Raw genomic sequence first — 20,064 nt, forward strand, 5'->3', positions numbered from 1 at the left:
ATATTATTAATAAAAAAATAGTAAAAATATTATATTATTCATATATTAATAATATAATACAGTAAAACAAAATAATTAATAATATAAAAAAATCTCCTTCTCGTTTCTGTTGAATAATTTGTGGTGGAAAATGGCTAGTATATTTCTGGATTTATCTTCTTCGTGAGATATCCAGGCCGCTATCACGCAACGGCCGTGCAGAGCTTTTTCACAATCGGCATATCGTGCGCGGCCGTTGCGTGCGCACCTAAACACGGCGTACTAACTTAGACGCTGCAAATCTGTCCTCGCTCGTAGTAATCCTGGCTACCTCATTTCTTCATAACATTAGAATTTCTCCGCCTGATTAGCTCGTATTCTTATGGAATGAAAGGCCTAGGTACAGGACAAATTTTTTTGACGACATTAATACGTATGCAGGGACATTCATTGAACATGTTTTTTTTCGCATGGGTACCGTTCATTAAATACCCTCGTTGAAAAACGTTTTGCACCTGCGCAGTTTTCGGAAATTCGACGTACATTCGGCTAAAAAAATTGAATTCCACATCCGGTTACTACTCGGTTGAAAAAATTACCTAAATATAAAGTGATGTTTCAGAAAATACTAACTGAAATTCACAAAATACATAAAGAACTTTAAAACTCAGTCCAAAATATACAGCAGTCGCAGTCTGCATTTTGTGAATCAATTTGTAGCTTCTGTGATTATAGAATTCTGTGCTTGTTCTACAAGCACAGAATATTATAGGTATTCAGCCAAAGATAATAATAACTTAACTGTTTCACTGTATTTTTCTCAATGCTTAATTTATTGCTGTTTATGTGTAATCGCTAAGAAAACGTTTATCTCGTCGTCAGAAGTCTAACTTTCCGTTAATCAAAACAATAAATAACAATTATTGAATTTGGGAAGCCACGTACTTGTCAAAAACATTGACAGAAATTCTCTAAATGCATCACACTTCTTGTTCAAACTTTAATAAATTTATTAAAGTTACTTAAAACGTGATAATAAATAATCCTAGTCACCAAAGAAGTGATGACTGGGATTAGAAAAATTTAGAGAATAAGTGAGGTCATGGAAGAGAAATTCAGGCAAATTAGTTTAACACTAACTACACTAACTGGTTTGAAATACCGGCATCCCTCATCCCCAACACGTAAAATATTTCAAAAACCCTCAATTGAAACTCCATGATTATTGCTTCCAACTATGTAAAGAAGAACAGAGATGTTTAGGAATATCCTGGAGGGTTGGAAGAACGGAATTTTAGTTCTCGGACAGGAATCATTTGATGGAAACTCTGAGCCTATGTTAAGCTTGACCATGTTTCAGTAGCCCGCAACGCTCCTTGTCAGTGTATATAACACTCATTAAAGTCCAACAGAAAAAACATTCACTGTAGGATTTACGCCTACACGAAGAAAATGCAGGAAGTAGGTTTTTAGGGAGAATTTGGCAACGGTGAATAGTTTAGTAAATTATTCACTGATATAAGTATCTAGTAAAAAACTAACTTTGTAGTAAAAAACTTACTTAGTAGTAATAAATTTACTTAGGTAAAAAACTTACTCCTAAATAAATACAACAAATTGCTATGGCTTCTGAGAAAACACAATCGAAATGAAACTTTTCTCGGAACAAATTTCATCCAAAACGCAACTAGGATTCCAATGTAAGAAATAATTCGACTATGCTTACAAACAAAGAAAATAAAATGAAAAAAAAATCAAAAATGTGTACATTTTCATTCCGCACAAACAGGATTGAAAATGTAAGTGAAAATGAAGCCTAAATCAAGACGCCATATATACACAAATATACAATTATGAAATATATTTCATATTTCAAATTGCAAGTACTAAACTACATTTCCAGGGCCTATACTTTCAAAAAAAGTTAAGAGATCGTAAGTTCATCAGCCAATCATTGACGGCCTTTCGATCAAAATCTACCAATCATAGACAAGAAAATAGAGCGTAAGTACTTACGTTAACTTAGCGAGTTTTGAAAGTATGGCCCCAGAAATATAATACAATAGAAAAGAAGGCAAGCTGCAAGAGGTCTCAATAAAACTCTGGGTAATGAGTGCTACCATCAAGCATTAATTGTTAGCCAAAAGTATTATGATTGAAGGTACAATTATCTTTCCAATGCTATTTTTACTATGAAAACAAAATGTTTCAGATATTTCGATAGTTAATTAAAATGTAATACGTAATTAAGGAATTTTATGTAAGTATAGGTGTTGACCGACAGAAAATATTCCAGCATGAAGCATAATATTTATAATTATTCTTGCATTCTTAAATAATTATTGTGCAACCTAACATGCTACAGCAACGAAGGTGCTCTCAACGAATGTTTTTCAGTAACATTTTTTTCAACGACGACTCATAGTAATATTGGCATTTAATTATCAGATATATCAATGGCAACTTTTCCATCAGAATCAACTTAGATATAAATCAGTGGAATCCACATTTTAAAACCATCCAAAAACGCTACGGCACCAAAGAGATTGAATAGTTAAGATTCAAAAATTTTCATTTACCATGTACGCTGTTACGATATCGAGTCACTGCACTATTTTTGTTGCGAACAGATATTCTCTGATTGTGTTTTTCATGACAATGTTCATTAGCAGTGTAATAATATCCCAAAAAATTTTCATATAAATGTTATTCAATGCTTTTCGAACGCGTCATGTAACGCAAAATGTTATTTTATCTGTGTAAAGCAAAAGTGTATTAGTTCGAGGCCTTTTTTTAATACGGATTCTGTCATTTTTATAATCGACGAAACCTTGCTCAAGCAAGTGCTTATATTTTGTTCATTATTCGCAAATTTCGTGGGCACAATTTCATTTGGCTTATAGCAATAGAAAACAAACAAACATATTGCATTGCATGTAAATGTATATTTAGAGTCCCATAATAAAATGTATTTTAAACATTAAAATTACTAACACGCAACGTCTCTCGCAATGTGTCTTGCAAAGATTTGATCTTTGAATACAGTTGTTTATTGTGAGTTCATGTGAATTATTTTGATTTTTAAATTCCAAATTAGTTTATTATTTGCTTTATTTTCCGTAAATTCTCAATATTGTGAGTTTAACTTATGGAGAGATGCGCTCATATATATATGCATGTTTGCGTAAGTGACTTAAATTTCAGGTAACTGATCTTATTTATTCAATCACAGCTAGTATTATGCCTATAAAGTCTTCCATGACATACACCATTAAGATCATGCATCATCAAACAAATTTTAAAGTTTCCTCGGCGCTGGATTTCCCCACTTCCTAAAATCCTAAAAAATCCCACTTCCTAAAAAAATGTAACCATTCTGAAATTTAACCATTCTGAAATTTAACCATTCTGAAATTTAACCATTCTGAAATTTAACCATTCTGAAATTTAACCATTCTGAAATTTAACCATTCTGATATTTAACCATTCTGATATTTAACCATTCTGATATTTAACCATTCTGAAATTTATACAAAAATCATCAGCAATTCACAGACAGCATATCACTAATGCCCCTCCATGGAGCCAGTGCACCGGAACCAGACCTCACGCACAATCCCGGCTTTCGTGGAGCTCTTCAATATTGCGTAAGATGCTTAATTCTCTTGTTTCGCGCGTTGGTTACGCACACTAAACACTTTGCTCTGCCCAAACAGAAATCACCGGACGAAGCATGATATTTGGAATTTTCAATTTTCGCTGTTTTCTAATGTTCGCTGTTTTCTAATGTTGCACACGTGTTTTATCTATAACAGCTTTATTTACACTCGAGTATATATTTCGGAATTCGTTTTCATAAATTTTCAAAATTTCTGGAAATTTACTTCAACCTTTTTCCTTGCTACTTGTAATCTTAAAAATGGAACGAACTGAGTAAGAATAAATGCAATTATAATTGCACCCAAAATTCTACTTTTGATTAAAGCCTACGGCCTACGCGTTACGACCTACGAATGACGTCCTCTTCACTCCATGCCTTAAAAAATGTAACTCAGTACTCACTGCAGTGAGTGACAGAGAGCGCATTTTCTCGTCGACGAAAACTTGAGGTCACGGACAGACACACAGACGGACGGACGGACGGACAGACATGGCGAGCACAATAGTGCATTTTTTTCCATAAATGAGAAAATGCGCTAAAAAGTCCGTAAACGTGGCCCTGGGAAGTGGCGTCTTGTCGACCGTAATTGTGATGTCGCCTGGACCTCCTTTGTGCTCAGATCGCTCGGAAGAGCTTTGCCTGTCATATACCATGCACAAATAACGAGGTGCGCCGCAATAATCTATTCCAACACAGACGTCAGATAAAAGTAATTCACTCGCTTTGCGGTATAACTCGTGAGCCACATGAATGAATTATTTGTATTCTGTCCAATAAATGCATGGAGAAAAAATATAACTCAGTACTCACTGCAGTGAGTGATAGAGAACGCATTTTCGCATCGACGAAAACTTGAGGCCACGGACGGACGAGAACAATAGTGTATTTTTTTCCATAAGTGAGAAAATGCGCTAAAAACAAGGTCTTCGTGGACAGTATATACTTACGGCTTCTATGGACCCGTTTGAAGAATTTTTATTTGGCTGTGCTACTGCTCTTTCGTATTAATATTTTCGTACGGGGTTTTTACATTGATTTTACTGGCGCCAACTCAAACACTACAATCGATTTATTTTGCGTTCAATTATATACGAGTACATCAGACTAAAAGTTAATCATGCATTCAAAACAAAATTCATGGGTCGACCCGAATAAGTGAAACATTGATCATTCTTTAAGTATAACAAATAAATGTGAGCGAGAAATTTGACAGGAAATGTGAAATAGTTCAACAAGATGAACACGCATTTATCCGTTCATTTCAATTCTGAGTTAACTTAATTTCATGTAATTTTGCGAGCCAAAAATCATTTTAATGTTGATAAAAATGCAAAGATTGCGAGACAAAAGAACGCAGTTTAGAACTGACAACTTATGTTTTTATCTGGATATTAAAATAACACCCGCAAGCATATACCTTGGTCGATAAACAAGCTTTACTCAATAATAATCTCTCTCACATTCAATTTGCATTTCCATCTTAGAATAAATAAACTTCGACTTACGGACGAATTCTCAACAAGCATTTGAAATTCTGGCTGTTGGAGTTTGAGGGCCTTTGTGTGTATGCACGAGGGCGGAAACAACAGAGGCTAATCCGAGGGTATTGTAAGCTCACCATTTTGCCTGTTTCATCTCTTAGGCTCGGAAGCTAAGCCTGGTTGCTGTTGACAGTAAAATTCGGGGTCCCCCCGGTTTTACCCCGCGCCACTACGCGTATTGATACTTGTATCTTTCAACTTTATACTCACAACCCAGGAAATCGCGGAATGGGGGGTAAAATGTTGCTTTTTCGGTCATAACTCGGCAACGCCTGCTCCGATTTGGTTCAAACTTTTTCTAATCTCCTCCCTAATAAATTCTAAAGCTATTTATTTAGGTTTCGAGTCGAAAAAATTTTTTTTTCATATAAAAAATGTCGTGTAAACTCAAAAGTTCGGTCGAGTTTTTGCAAAAATCGCAGTCTTGCGTCAATAACTCCTGGTAAAACCGAAGCAGTTGAATGAAACTTCACATGTGCACGCGGCTGGTGCTGATGAACATTTTGATATATGACTCGCTTCGTAAAAGTAGATTTTACTATATATTTTTTACATGTAAACATGATTTTTGCGAGAAAATGACGGTTTTTCGTATATATCTCAGCTTCATGTTTCATGATCATGTTCAAACTTTACACACGTTTTCTCACAAGTAATATCTACCCATTGATGTGGGTTTCGTTTTTGGGAGTTTGATATTTCCAGAAAAAAATGATTGTCAAAGTTGCGTATTTTGCGATTGGCCCCGAATCGTAATTTCGACATAACTTCTGAATGAGGTATCGTATCTGTTTCGGGTTTTTTGCTAAAGTTTCTTCACATCAAAAGCTACACGACGATGGGTGACACACGTCACAGCTCCTCCTAAAGCGGCCGCAATTTGTCGTTGAAAATGACATGCCGAGAATTTGTCGCGTTCCGCGAGGTCAATTGCTACATGCCGAAGCTTGCTTATTGTAACTTTCCTGTATAGATGGTAACTAGCACAGTCTCTGCTGAATAATTTGGTGCTTTAATCGATTTTATTCTTCCATTTACGGTGAGACTGAACTGTTTAAGTGAAAGTGATTGTCCGATTTTCGTTGCGAATATATTATTTTCGATCATAAATGGGGCCATTATGGGTATTGATGTTGATTGAAGTATATCTCACTCCATTGTGGCTCCGATTACGTCAATATTTAGAAAGAAGTGTCTCCTGCAACTCGTTTTTTGCTCCATTTTATAAATTTTCAGGTCATACGGTGTTGCGTTCAATTTTTAATCATTTTCGGCCTCTGTAATCCAGGTGCTTCATTGATTCTGATGAAGCTTCATTCACAACCCGCTGCGCCTCAGAGGTTGTGAGGTGCAGCGGGTTGTGAAGCAACCCAAGGCGCCTCTCCCGCGGATGCAGCAGGATCTTCCGCGCTCGTGGTGGGACCCTTTCGGGTCCCTTCCGCTGTCGAATGAGACTTGCCTGGTTAACGACAGCTTAGATTTAGGACGTCTGGTCATTTAAGCTAATGGAATCTGGGGTTATGTGTGGAGTGCCAAGTTATTTTTTTATAGCAGGGCCACATGGTAATAGAACTTGGGCTGGGTTTAGGACTGCAGGCCTTTTCCTTTTAAGGATGACTGTGCTCTTGGACATGGTTTTGTCTACCTTGACTAACTATTTGGGAGAAACTAAGGTTAGGTTAATTCGACTCCAGGTTGTCTTAATAATGAAAATTTGACCCTGTTACACGCTGTTTGAGGTTGGGTCCCTGATGCCAAGTCCCACCTTAATGGAAGACGCTGCGTGAGCACATTGTATGAGACATTGTGGGATGTAAGATTGTTTAGTTTATTGATATTTATATTAAAATGTAGGGGGAGTTAGGAACATTCTGGTTAGGACAAAGATCAGAGAATTTATTATTTTTAGTATAATTTTTTGACCCAAACATTGTGAAATTTACTTGAATTTCTCACATGCATAGCAAAGATCTACTCTCCAAGATGCAACGGCTCTTTTGAAGCAGTTAGTTCCTGGAATTTGCACCCATACAAAAAAAAATTGAAAGCAATTCATTAGATTTTAGCTTCAAATCCATTTTCAAAGTCTTGATTTGCAGACACAAAAAAAAAAAAAAACAATTGAAAGCAATGAATTGGCATCCATTGAATTAATGGGTAAGGTGAAGAAAATATTGGTGTAGCATATACATAAATAAGACTGCCTTTGGCTGATGTTGAAAGTGATGAATATATATAACTACTACTCAAAATTTCTAAAAAAAAAAACAATAGCCAAATAGAATATAATTTCAATAATAAACAAGCATAACTGGTACCGTAAAATGGGGTTACTTTGACCGGCGGAGTAACTTTGACCACTTTTTGTTTTTTAACAAAAACCCCCAAAACTCAAAAACGATTTGGCATAGAAAAATTTTGTCAATGGCTATCAAAGGTCTAATACTGAGGCTACATAACACAATAGAAAGATTTAAAAAGTTTGCATATCTAATAGGTTAAAAAATTAATAATGTGACCCACGAAAAAGAGCTATTATTTAAAGCCTGTAGGAGTACCTCCTCCAATTTTTTTATTTTTTGGTAAAATAACTCCAGGTTTTGATGCATTGTAGTTGTAGAACTCTTCTAGTTACATATGCAAAAGACAAATTTTAGGAAAGTGTCATAGTTTGCAAATGGGGGTGCCGCCCCCCAATGGGGGAACTTTGACCACCTAATGGCAGCCGTGATGGGGTAACATTGACTGGCTTGGAAATTAAGTTAAAATTACCATAGGTACCTATATAATATATTTTATGTTTGATACACCTATTAATTTTTTTCTTTATGTTTCAGACTCTACAGAGTCTTATATATGGTAATTTTAACTTAATTTCCAAACCGGTCAATGTTACCCCGTCACGGCTGCCATTAGNTTTTTTCTTTATGTTTCAGACTCTACAGAGTCTTATATATGGTAATTTTAACTTAATTTCCAAACCGGTCAATGTTACCCCGTCACGGCTGCCATTAGGTGGTCACATTTTGCCCATTGAGGGGCGGTGCCCCCCATTTGCAAACTATGACACTTTCCTTAAATTTATCTTTTGCATATGTAACTAGAAGAGTTCTACTACAATGCACCACAACCTGGAGTTATTTTACCAAAAAATGAAATAGATTTTACCACCCGGTCAAAGAAACCCCAAGAGCTGGGGTAACAAAGACCATCACTTTTTTTAAATTACATCAAAACTATGAGAGGCAGGAGCCAGCAATTTATGGCAAGTAAAGCTAGAGTATAGACCTGCATTTTGCACATTTTAATTTAAGTTTAACTTATCTAGTGAAAAAATCATTTTGAAAAAAAATGTGGTCAAAGTTACCCCATTTTACGGTACCTAATAAATGAACTTGATTGGGCCAGCAGGAAAGAAATGCATAACGCTATTGCAATAAAATATTCATTTCTGAACATTTGGCTGTCAACTGCACTGCTGAACTCTTATTTTGCAGAAAATAGCCAGGCTGTAGCACTACTTTTTTGGAAAGATAGCAATCTTAATACTCACTATTGTTCAAATTAAGTCAGATAATCAAATAACCAGCAAGATGCCACGAAGCAAAGGTGATATCTGGAAATTTTTTAAGGAACAAAAAACAAGTGAGACTCACAATGATCATGTTATAAGCCAGGCGTGTAGTCAATGCAAACTTTGTGGCAGTATTTACAAGGTCAGTGATGGTAACACATCTGGCATGCGTAAGCACCTACTTCGCGCCCATCCTGCTGAGTTCAAAGCACTGGAGAACTATAAAGCCAGCTGCAAGACAGACATGGATGTAACTTTAGAAAATTTTGATAATGCCAAAAATGAAGATGAGGCTAATGAACAGCAAAGAGGTGAGTTAAAAATTTCAATGGAGTCTTGTGCAGAAACTTTTTTATTACTAATTAAAAAAAAAAGTTTTGATCATTTTCAAACCTTAGAAGAGGGACCTTTTTTTCCCCACTTGTTTAATATTATCTTGTGCCTCATTATATCGTTTGGTAAAAAGTAGATACTTTTAATAGGATAATCCCACTTCAAATAAAAGGAAATGGTAGATACATATATAGTGCCAAGTTTTCCACTTTGATGAATAGGCTGTGATGGCTTCACACTAATTGCCTCTGGTTTTCATATCTTGCTTCAACCTTGTGCTCAATTATTTTTGCCCTCTATTCTGTTGAGTATTTAGATGCCTTCCATCTTATGTATGCCAAAATTATTTTACCAGACATTAATATATATTGTTTTCTATCAAGTGCAGTTTTCAAATGCACAATTCAGAAATTGAAACCGTTTTTATAAAAAGTATGAGAATAAAAAAAGCAAAATTTCTTGTCTGGAGCAAAGCCATTTCCATGTACAACAAATCTGACTGCTTGATATTGTGGTGATGTTACTGATGGTGAGGAAATGCTAAATCATTCATGTGGGTCTGTGCCTGAGAACATCATCATTGCTGGTTTATTTCCTGAAGTTTATTTTCCTATTAGTTTTTTTATTGCATTGTCTGTGAGTTTATTGCCTGCCATTGCAACAACTACATGACATGAAATGAGATGCATGAGAGCAGGGAAAAGCTTGAGTACCTCTCACAGTTTGACTCCTCACTCCTGTGTGTCAGAAAAATTTTCTCGAAGAGCCAGGACAAGACGAAAAATTTGGGGGCAAAAAAATGATGGACAGAGGGTGAAATTTGTCCTGGAATAAAGTCAATAAACATATGAACCAAAACATGACTTGTGTCCTGGACTTTGAAACTTGTTTCCCAATAATTATGAAATGATATGAGATAAATATAAAATTATACGTGACTTAATTAATGAGACAAGACATGTCCTAAAATTTAAGGCAAAACAAGATATTCCTTACTATACAAAAATAAAGCATACAAAATGCTTGGTTAAGGAATACCTACCAAGTTAGCAATTGATTGTTAACAAGCAGTTTTCAGTCATGGGTTGATTTGGTGACATTTGGCTGCCAAACTATTTTTGCAGATAAATAATTATTAGTGGGCAGATTTAGTGATGTATGGCTGAATATTTAGTAAATGATGTTGCTCTTGTGCCGTGAATTGCATATAACAAGAGCCTTAAAAGTTTCGTTTGCTTGCTGCCTTCATTGTGAGTTGGTGACTCAGTGTGCATTGGTCAGCCACTTAGTAGAATGTGGATGGGTTTCTCAAGCAAAGCAAAATTGCACAAATCAGAAGTGATAACTGGAAATACTTTAAGGAGCAAACAACAGACATTTCCCACAATGACCGAGGTATAAACCAGGTCAATAGTTGATGCAAACTTTGGCGGCAATATTTACAAGGTTAATGCTGTCAACACATCGGCCATGCATAGACACCTTCTTTGTCCTGACTCTGGTTGGTTCTAAAGCTGGAGAAACATAATGCTGGCTAAAACAGATATAGATTGGTATTCGACAAACTTGACATGTGCACTGAAGATGAAGCTTTATTGAATTTCGAAGTCGAGACGTGCAGGAGAATAGTATACAAATAGTGTCGGTTAGCTAAAGCCAAAGTTTACACTCAAGCAAAGGATTGAAGAAAGTCTTATGTCATCACTACACCTATTGGCTACTGCCGATGGCAGTTATTAGTCCCAACCAAGTAGAGAAAGCACTTCTCTATGCTATGAGCTAGTTTGTTTGACCTGTGTTGGTCATTTAATTTTAAACCAAAGATTGTTAAAATAAAAGCATACAGGTTTTCCTGACAGATGTCTGTTTAATAAACTTGTTGGCTTGAAGTTGGCTCACAACTGGCAGCTACTGGCTGCTACTTGCTATTAGCCCCTGAAGCAGGCAGTAGGTAACCCTGCATTACCAGTCCACTAGCCTGTAATTAATGACAATTAATTCTGACTAGTGTTGAATAAAATGAAGAGCAATGTAAAAATTTTCCTTCAATTCCTACTGCAGAGCCTGGCTATTAATGAGAATTGTTTTTAAGTTTTGTGCAGATCTGTTTAGAACTGAGATACTTAAGCTTCTCATTTGCACACAATTTTTTTCATTAAAATCAAAATGACGTAAAATTATGTAATAATTACTCCTGCTGTGCATTTATTACTTATACTATTCAACTTATATTCACTCTGGCCCTTCAAATTTCCTAGATAGGCAAGTAATATCTGAATAATATAATATAATTTGAAATAATATAATTTGACGCGGTTCGCTGTAACATGTAACGTTTACAGTGTGGTATTGGACGAGTTTCCTCGTTTAGAAAGTAATTTTACTAAATTTGGTGTGAGATAAATGCGTTCGTAGCTCCGCCCGAGCTTCAAATCACGACTGTATACTATAATGCCAGTGCGAAGTATACGTACAGTATATCGTTGTGATTGTCAGAAGTTTAAGCTTTACGGGCTTTTTATTTGCTGTTTTAGTTACGAGCTTCGATGGCATCGCCTTGCAAATATTTCACGCATATTACCTAGTAATATGCGTGAAATGTTGTAAACAGATGAAATATTGATCAGATAATGTCTGAAACAATTTACTATTCTAATTATTTAGTAAGGATTAACTAGTATGCCTCATTATGTGTTGTTGTCAAGGATGAAAATTAAAAAACAGTTTGAAACTCCTATTTTAATCTGGACGCCTCATTTTGGCACTGTCCCAGAATTCCCAGAGAGTGCTGAAAATTGTCCCAGTTTTTATTGCCAACTGGGACAAACATTGTTGGAAACACTTAGATGGAAAAAATACCAAATATGGAAGACTAACCTCTGTAGGATGTAGAATGCTGATGCCAGTCTGACATGAGCACTGTTAAGTGCCAACACATGGAGCAGTTATTTCACAGTAAAAATTTCTATATAGTTTGCTAAATGACCTACTTTATTCTTGATCTAAATGGCCAAAATATATTATTGATCCAACACCATGAAAAGATCTCATTTGAAAGTAGCTCAACAGTAAAGGCAATGAGATTTGTAGTTATTCTTCATGAAGGGTTTTGGAAATGAAGGGCATTTTTACATAAATATGAGGCAATTGAAGTTGAATGGATTGCTTTCTTCATGTGCAAAATATTCCGAAAAACTTCCAAACAGACATGAATAATGATTCTGAGCAGCACTACTAGGGTATTTCATTCAGTAAACAATGATGAATTAAGGTGCCAAATTTGGTATACACTGGCCATGTTGGCAGTGTGTATCTCAGGTGATGTGTATTTCTACTTGAAGCATATACTATATATATTTTACTTGCGTGACTGCATGCCTGGCAAGTTCACCATATGGTTGTGCACTGCAACCAGAGTGTTGACTAAAAATGTCTCTTTATTCACATATTAAAAATTAACTAGAAAATCAGGTTTGCAGAAGAAGGAAACTATTGAAAAGGCCCTTCATAATAGACTTTTTTTATTAGTAAAATTTCACTGTGGTTAATACTTGTGAGAAGATTAAATTACTAAAAATACTAAGCAAGCTACTTTCATAGGGAGAAAAGAAGGAATATGAGTCATTTGTGGTATATATATATAGTGTCACATGCATGCAATCATATGTGGTATATGTCACGACATGTGTGGTCACATGCAATGTGACTTCTCATTGCAACAAAAAAAAAATGAATGAATAGGCTATTAAAATTGCATAGGTAAATGGAAGAAAGCATGTATAGACAACCTATCAAAAATCCTCAACTGTTGGCCAAGAACTTATTTTGGATGGGAGCTCAGAGAAGCAATGACCAGCAGTCAGTCAGAGCTAACAAGCTCAATCCAGCTGCTGCTGGTCATTCATTTGCCACATTAAAGCTGCTTGTTTTCCTGAAGCGCTGCAGGGACTGAAATGTGGTTGTTGTGGGATTGAGGGGAGATAACTGCTAAAAATCTGCCGTGAGCTTGATTTTACTGCATTGTCCTGGTCATGGGGTCTTGTGGTTGTCCTGGTGTCCCATGCTTTGCTGATAAACAATCATTAACAAACATTGTATGGTCTTTTTTACACTCACTCTTAATTGTGATCATAGGTCATGGTCACTGTTGTCATCTTGCTTGTTGTTTAACAACAACGAGCTTTAACACGAGGTAGCAACAAGATAGCAACAGCTCTTGCTACCACTAGCTAAGCTGTTGTTTAAAAACAATAAGAGCTGTTAAACAACAATATGAGCTGTTGTTTAACAACAACAGCTCCTGCTACCTTGATCTGAATATTTTTTGCACTGGGTAATTTTGAAGACCAAAAATAAACTTTGTTATTTTTTTCTTAGGATATCTTGCTAGTGCTTTTGTATTTGCTGATAGTTCACTGGTCCAACGGAAATCCATTTCGAATTGGTATCGATTTCTTTCGTCATAACTATATTTGTAACATAACATTAATTGCCAACGCCCATCACACAATGAAAGCGGTGATGTCTTTGTAATTGTTTACTGCAAGTTGTTGGTGAAGTTTTGAACCAAAATTTTGTCCCTACAATTTGTACTGCCATTGAAGTTAATTGGTAATCTAATTTGCTGAACCTATTCATTGAGTATGAATACCAAGCATCATTTCATTCCATTGTTGGAAATGGACACACGCAGCATATATTTCCAACAAGAAGTTGTCAGTAAAATTATATAGACTGAGTTCTGTCCAGTGTTTCCTCATACCTGAGGTGCGTTCAGTTCTTAATTGCTCAAATTTTAGTTGTATCACATCAAATTATTTCCTGTATCATGGGCCATGTTATTTCTGTTGTAAATGTGATGCCTTGCCAAGATTATCCCGACCTAATGAAGACGTTTTATTTGCAGGAGAGATGGAGGAGGCGGTGGTAGTGCCACAGACCTCGCAGGAGTTCTGCCTGCGTTGGAACAATTACCACTCAAGCCTCATATCAACTTTGGATTCTTTCAAGAATGAACAGATGTTTGTTGACGTAACACTTGGCTGTGAGGGCAAGTACCTGGTCGCCCATAAAATGCTCCTCTCAGCCTGCTCAGCCTTCTTCAGGGATCTTATAAAGGTGCGTTCTTTGGATGCAGCCTGCGGAACAGAGCACTTCAGATTTTTTTTTGTCTAATATTTTATTATCCTTTTTTCTTCATTTATGTTTCAGCAGATGCTTAACTTGTGTAATTTTTTAATACCACTTCAAATTGAACTTCCTTAATTTCAACGTAAATTAAATTTTGCTTCTCGTCCTGCTCTCCAAATGTGAAATTGTCGAATATAATCTCTTATCCTTTAGATGTTATGTTGGTGTCTTGATGACAAGCTGGCTGACTCATCACATTATAACCCCCCCAAACACTAGTTTTTTTTTAATATTTCGTTTGCCATCAGGCTCCATGAAGAGCAGCAAGCCCCAAACCCAATAAAATAACGAGAAAGTGCCAGCAGTACGCTGTATTGTTTCCATTGTTTATGGCTGTATTTTTCTTAACTCGTTCAGTTCTATTTTCTTCTAACAGTAATTTGCTCAGTTCTGAATAGTTAATTTTTTTTGTTTTGTTACGGTAGTTCACTGGATGGCATCAAAATGAATGAGCTGTTTTATCAAATTACGTTCTTATAACCAGAAATATTAAATGGAAACTAGTTCAATTTTTTCTAATGGTGAAAGACTTATATTGGAAATCTATGCCAGTTGTGACATGCCTTCTAAGAACGTCAATCGGAATAACCCCACGCAGTAAAGCTGATTAAATTGGGAGCAACTTGAATCCCACTGAACTGATTATCTCTCTCAAAAACAAAATTTTCAACTTGAGTTGTATGTAATTATTTGTACTGAATATTCAACATCTAATTTAGCCACTGAAAAGAGTTGTGTGTGTACAGAACAAAGTCGCGGATTTATTTCTTTTCTAATAAATTTCAAGAATACATGAAAATTGTATTTTTTTCTCAGCCTATCACTGAACAATTTGTTTGCATGTCAACAATTAAGGATTCTTACCGCATACTAATCATTTCCAATCATATTGTTGCAAAGCTGTGCTATTATCGTCAAAAGCCTTGAAATAATTGCGAATGCATCGTGAATTTATAGTTTTTTTCTAATTGGTCTACGGTATGTCATTTATTTCTGACTAGTTCGTTGCGCAATACGCCGATAAGCCTGAATGTAGCGCTGCCGCTTCTTATCTACGCGTTGTAACTAACCACTTGGATCTGCCTGTTATCTAATAGCCGAGAGCACATGTGCGACCCTCGGGTTAATGTAACTTCCGTCGAAGATGACATGCGAAGCCGTTGAAAATTTACGGAAATCGGCTTTCTGTTGGTCCAGCTTTTTGCTCAACATTTTTATTGTTACTAGTTTCTAATCCCGCCAAATTTCTGCGAGTTGTTCCTAGAGCTTGTGGGAGTAAATACAATCTTGAAAAACCTCAAAAATATGAAGACGTGAATTTTTTTGCAGTTTTGTTAACGTGTTAGTAACGTTTTGTTAATGTGTTAGTAACGTTTTGTTAATGTGTTAGTAACGTTTTGTTAATGTGTTAGTAACTCGAAAAATGTGTTGGTAACTCGTCAATATTTGGGACACGATCAAAGATAAGATAGCACTCGAAGAGCACGTATCATTGATGGAGGCTGATTTATCTTCAGTGTTATGAGAGAAAAAATGTCATCGTTGTACGCACGTCAGGTATTTCGAGCTCGATAGCCCGAGTGAGTTTTATACGACCTCTTTCTTTCAAGAGATTTAATGCGACGAAACCTCCTGAAGTTGAATATATTGGAATAAATCATGGTATTAAAGACCAATGAAGTTAATTCTTTATAAAAATAATACTAACAGCTCACCCCAGCGTTGCTCGGGATGGATTACGGTATCTTTGAATTTGACAAATTTAATTATCCCGAATCTCGTATCATGAAATCCCGTTATTTTGAATATCGTTGAATAATATTTTTTGAAAGGTTATGTTAATCAGAGAAAGATATGTCCGGACCGAAATTAAATTTATGATTTTTGAATTTGAATATTTTGCTCCTTGACTCGGAATGATCTACCAGATCAAAATTAAAAATTAAATTTTTCATCCATCCCTCTCCCTTCAATTCCCCTGTTTTGTACTGTCGCATGACTCCACCACTTGGTATAGAATTTCGGGTCACAGTTATACCCCGACTCCTTGATACATACATACAGCCCCTATACGGTACATTTATAGTGCTGGACTTCAAACATTCAAATTTCCACGAATTTTGATAGATTTTAAAGTGTTAGCCTGGGCACGTCCAATTTAGACGATGCCGAGCGGTTTCGAAATAACGTTCCCAATTAGAGATTACAATCCAATGTTACGGTTTCACGTGTAGGGGGTAAGCCCAGCTCATGAGGAAACTTTGAAATTCACTTCAATAAATGTATACTTTATTTCACTTATGTCCACCAAATTTCATAGTTATTCTCTGCAGACCGAGTTGTTGCTGTTGCTGATCACATGCAGAAACTGAACAGAAAAGCTCTGGGCACAACTTTCTCATTCCACGTTGTGCTTTAGGCCCCTCAAATGTGCAAAATGACAACTTATTTCTTGTAAATACCAGAGAAAATATTTTTTGTTGGTAGCCGCATTCTCTGTCAATATCTCGGTGCAACGGGTATCGTGAATACGTGCCCGAATAACGCCTTTGTTTTTCCAACACCAAGCTTCAAACAAACCAACACCACCGGACATAGCACAACGATATGCGTCATTTATTGGTCTCTTACTAATATGGAAGAGTTGTATTCTCTTTCTGCATTTAATATAATTTACTTTATAAAAAATTGTACTAAGGCATTTTCTTGGTCGGATTTGAATTTTTTCGTCATTGTGAGACTTGTTGTTTGGATGCAGCTGTACCCGTGCCCGCACCCGATCATCATCCTGCCCCCCGAGGTGCGGCACTCAGACATGGAGAAGCTGCTGCACTTCATCTACCAGGGCGAGGTGAACGTCCTACAGGAGAACCTTGCACGCTTCCTCAAGACCGCCGAGATGCTCAAGATCAAGGGCCTCGCCGATGACAGCGAAAAGGTTCGTTCTAATTCCGGAGTTAGGCTTATTGAGGTGTTTTGCGTGCTAACATAACTCGCTAGTACACGTAGCGACCCATGTGCACGTATCGACTTATTTCTCGTCTGTGATATGTGGGTTTAGCTTGAAAAGCCGTCAGAGATTGATAACCGGAGGTAAGAACTTGTAACCAATTTAGTGAGACGGCCCGGTCAGTACTCAGTAGTTCGTTCATCGGCGTCTTAATTGCTATGTATTATTATAATTTTCAACGGTGCAGTCGATAGGTACTGGCTAGTATGAAGTTCAGGTTTTTATTTCAGAGATTTTCGTTTCGTTTTTTTAAACATCAACCATTAAGATCTGTGAAAATCTGCGCAACTTGACGTACGTTTTATTGAGCAATTGTTCTTGATTTAATTTTGGGCTGAGGGAAGTTAAAAGTCAGGTTCAACTTATACTGTGGAAGTCATCGATGCGCTATTTGACTCATTCATACTTGTGTGTCTATAGGATTAATCGCAATAGTTGAGGTCTGTTGTAGCTGGACTATCAAGACGCAGCTACGCGTTACAATCATACCACGGTGACTGCGACGTTTGTATGTGGCGTAATTAAAATGGCCTGCAATGTTTGTATGCGATGTAATTAAATGGCTGAGCGCTTCGTCGAAGACGTTGCAAATGCAGCAGTTGCGGGTTGCGTTGTGGGTGCGGCGGTTGAGGGTATATGTGTTTCTTAAGTTGAACTTAGGCAAATCTTTGCTATCTAATACGACTAAGAGAACTTCCTCACATTTATTTATATATTTGATTTATTATGAGGGAAAATTGCCAACACTTTGTTGAATTCGAAATCAATGAAGATCCAGTGATAATGTTGATCAATAATACTCCAAAATTAATGCCCAGAGCGTTAACATGCATATTTAAACATCTTGAATGCAACTATTGGAGACCCAATTAAATTCTCAAAATCCATCGTAGCCGAAGATTGAGAATGAGACTGATATGAAGTGTAGAGGACAGTTCTTTCGTCTGCATCATCAAGTACCGGCCAATTGTGGCGACCTTTGTTACCTGTATTGTGACAACATTCGTTATCTTGGCCTGGCACGCGGAGAGTTGCATTACTAACGCCCCCGCGTCGTGGGTTGGGGGGCCAGGAGATGTCGCTTCATAGGACGCGTTGCGGTAACTCGTATGGGTATCTGGCCTGCGTTGACGTAGGGAGCCGTTATTGTCATCACAGTTTCGGTGTAACGTTTACCTAGTCCAACGGGTTACCAAAACCTGTAACAATTCTTACTTTTCTACCCTAATGTTCTCATTGTAATTTTGGTAGCGCGACTGTGATCATTTCGTAGACTTTTGAAGTTTTCATGAGAATGTTGTTCCGTCGGGTGTTCACACCTTTTGACTATGCTACATTTTCTTTAGAAAACTTCTATAGCTTCTGAGCAATGATAGAAAAGCGTCAGATGATCACACCAAAATATAACATGCTATCAGAGAAGTTGTATGTTGGCTGCTTCTGGTACAAATGAAGTACAATGTAAATTTTGTTGTTCGCAGCAAAAAGTTCTACGGTCCTGCACGGACGGCCAAGATTCTCCATGCGTGGGCAGCGGTAACATCAACACCGCATCCGGCAGCAGCAGTTGCGGCGACAATACCGGCACCAGTCCTAAGAGGCCGCGCTTGAGTCTTGAAGCTTCGTCTTCAATAGCAACCAACAGTCCCGCATCTGCACCAGCTGCACCCACAGTCTCGGTTGGCAGCAGCTGTAGTAACAGTAACAACACATCTACAGCAGCTGCATCACTCCTCTTAGACACGCCCAACACTCCTAACAACACTGAGGACTCTGCACACTCTGCCAACGAGAGCGACTCTGAGATGCTACCCGTCAAGCAAGAGATGGTCGAGCTCAAGAACTGCACGGAGTTCGAGACGGACGGCGAGCCTTTCAACCCTGACAAATACCTGGCAGCGGCGGCTGAGACGAGCTGCAGCAGTAAACAACCTCCTCCGCCTCCAGGCACTCTCCTGCCATCTTATGTTCCACCGCCGCCCATCAAGGCTCAGGAGGGTGAGTACCCTCAAGTAACTGAGCTGTTCAACTCAATGACTTGCTTGACTAACCTGGCGGCTACTTGGTCAAACTCAATAATCTCAGGGTATTTGTGCTACTCGCTTTGTAACCTTGTACGACTCGAATAATTCGGTTCTTTGAGCGCGATTGTTTTCTCCTTGACATCGAATGATACACTCGCGAACGTGATTGAGTTTGACTGAGTAAATTCGTCTGAGATAGATGCTTCTCCTTAACTAGCCTTAAGATTGGGTTAATGGTCCAAGACGTTCATTTTACTTCATTCATTTGTCAGTCTCTCATATGAACAATCTCTCAAGTTTATATTATTAATCGCTCTACGCTTTTCTATCGCTTCCATGATGCTAATTCCTACCTGAATTGTGCCACAGTTGACCAAATAATCTATTTATTTGAAGTAGTATATTGTGTTGCTTTCAACCGTTCTTTTGCTCTTTTCGGTTTTCGATATTCGCCCTCTCCCATTTCACAATCCTTCCTCCCCATAGACTTCATTACCCACTGTACCTAATCTGCAGGCGAGTCGTGCATACATGAATTCAAACTTCAATACATATCCTTTGTAGACTTCATTCTTGTATATGGGAAAAAAGTTTGGTCTATTTCTTGAATTAATTTCCTACATTTCTTATTTTTATTGCCCCAAAATTTGTTACACTTCTATTCACTTCAAACGAAATTGCTTTCCGCTACAGGTGAAGTAGGTATTCAGATCGTTATTATAACCTGCCTTCGCGTTTCTACTTCTTGAACA

At 37.2% G+C, this 20,064-nt stretch overlaps 1 protein-coding gene across 5 annotated transcripts in view; it reads left to right on the top strand.

The window, feature by feature from the left end:
* The first annotated feature begins 8,676 nt into the window (after positions 1–8,676).
* Positions 8,677–20,064, top strand: part of LOC108667423 (protein abrupt) — a 44,602-nt gene continuing 33,214 nt past the window's right edge. For all 5 annotated transcript variants that reach the window (XM_047879664.1, XM_047879662.1, XM_047879663.1 and 2 more), the window contains exons 1-4: positions 8,677–9,066; positions 13,995–14,206; positions 17,037–17,216; positions 18,770–19,286. In XM_047879664.1, the coding sequence (XP_047735620.1) occupies positions 8,775–9,066; positions 13,995–14,206; positions 17,037–17,216; positions 18,770–19,286 (1,201 nt within the window). In that variant the 5' untranslated portion in view covers positions 8,677–8,774. The remainder of the gene's footprint in view (positions 9,067–13,994; positions 14,207–17,036; positions 17,217–18,769; positions 19,287–20,064) is intronic.

This window comes from Hyalella azteca, unplaced genomic scaffold (assembly GCF_000764305.2).
Source record: "Hyalella azteca isolate HAZT.00-mixed unplaced genomic scaffold, Hazt_2.0.2 contig3573, whole genome shotgun sequence".
Taxonomy (NCBI): Eukaryota; Metazoa; Arthropoda; class Malacostraca; order Amphipoda; family Hyalellidae; genus Hyalella; species Hyalella azteca.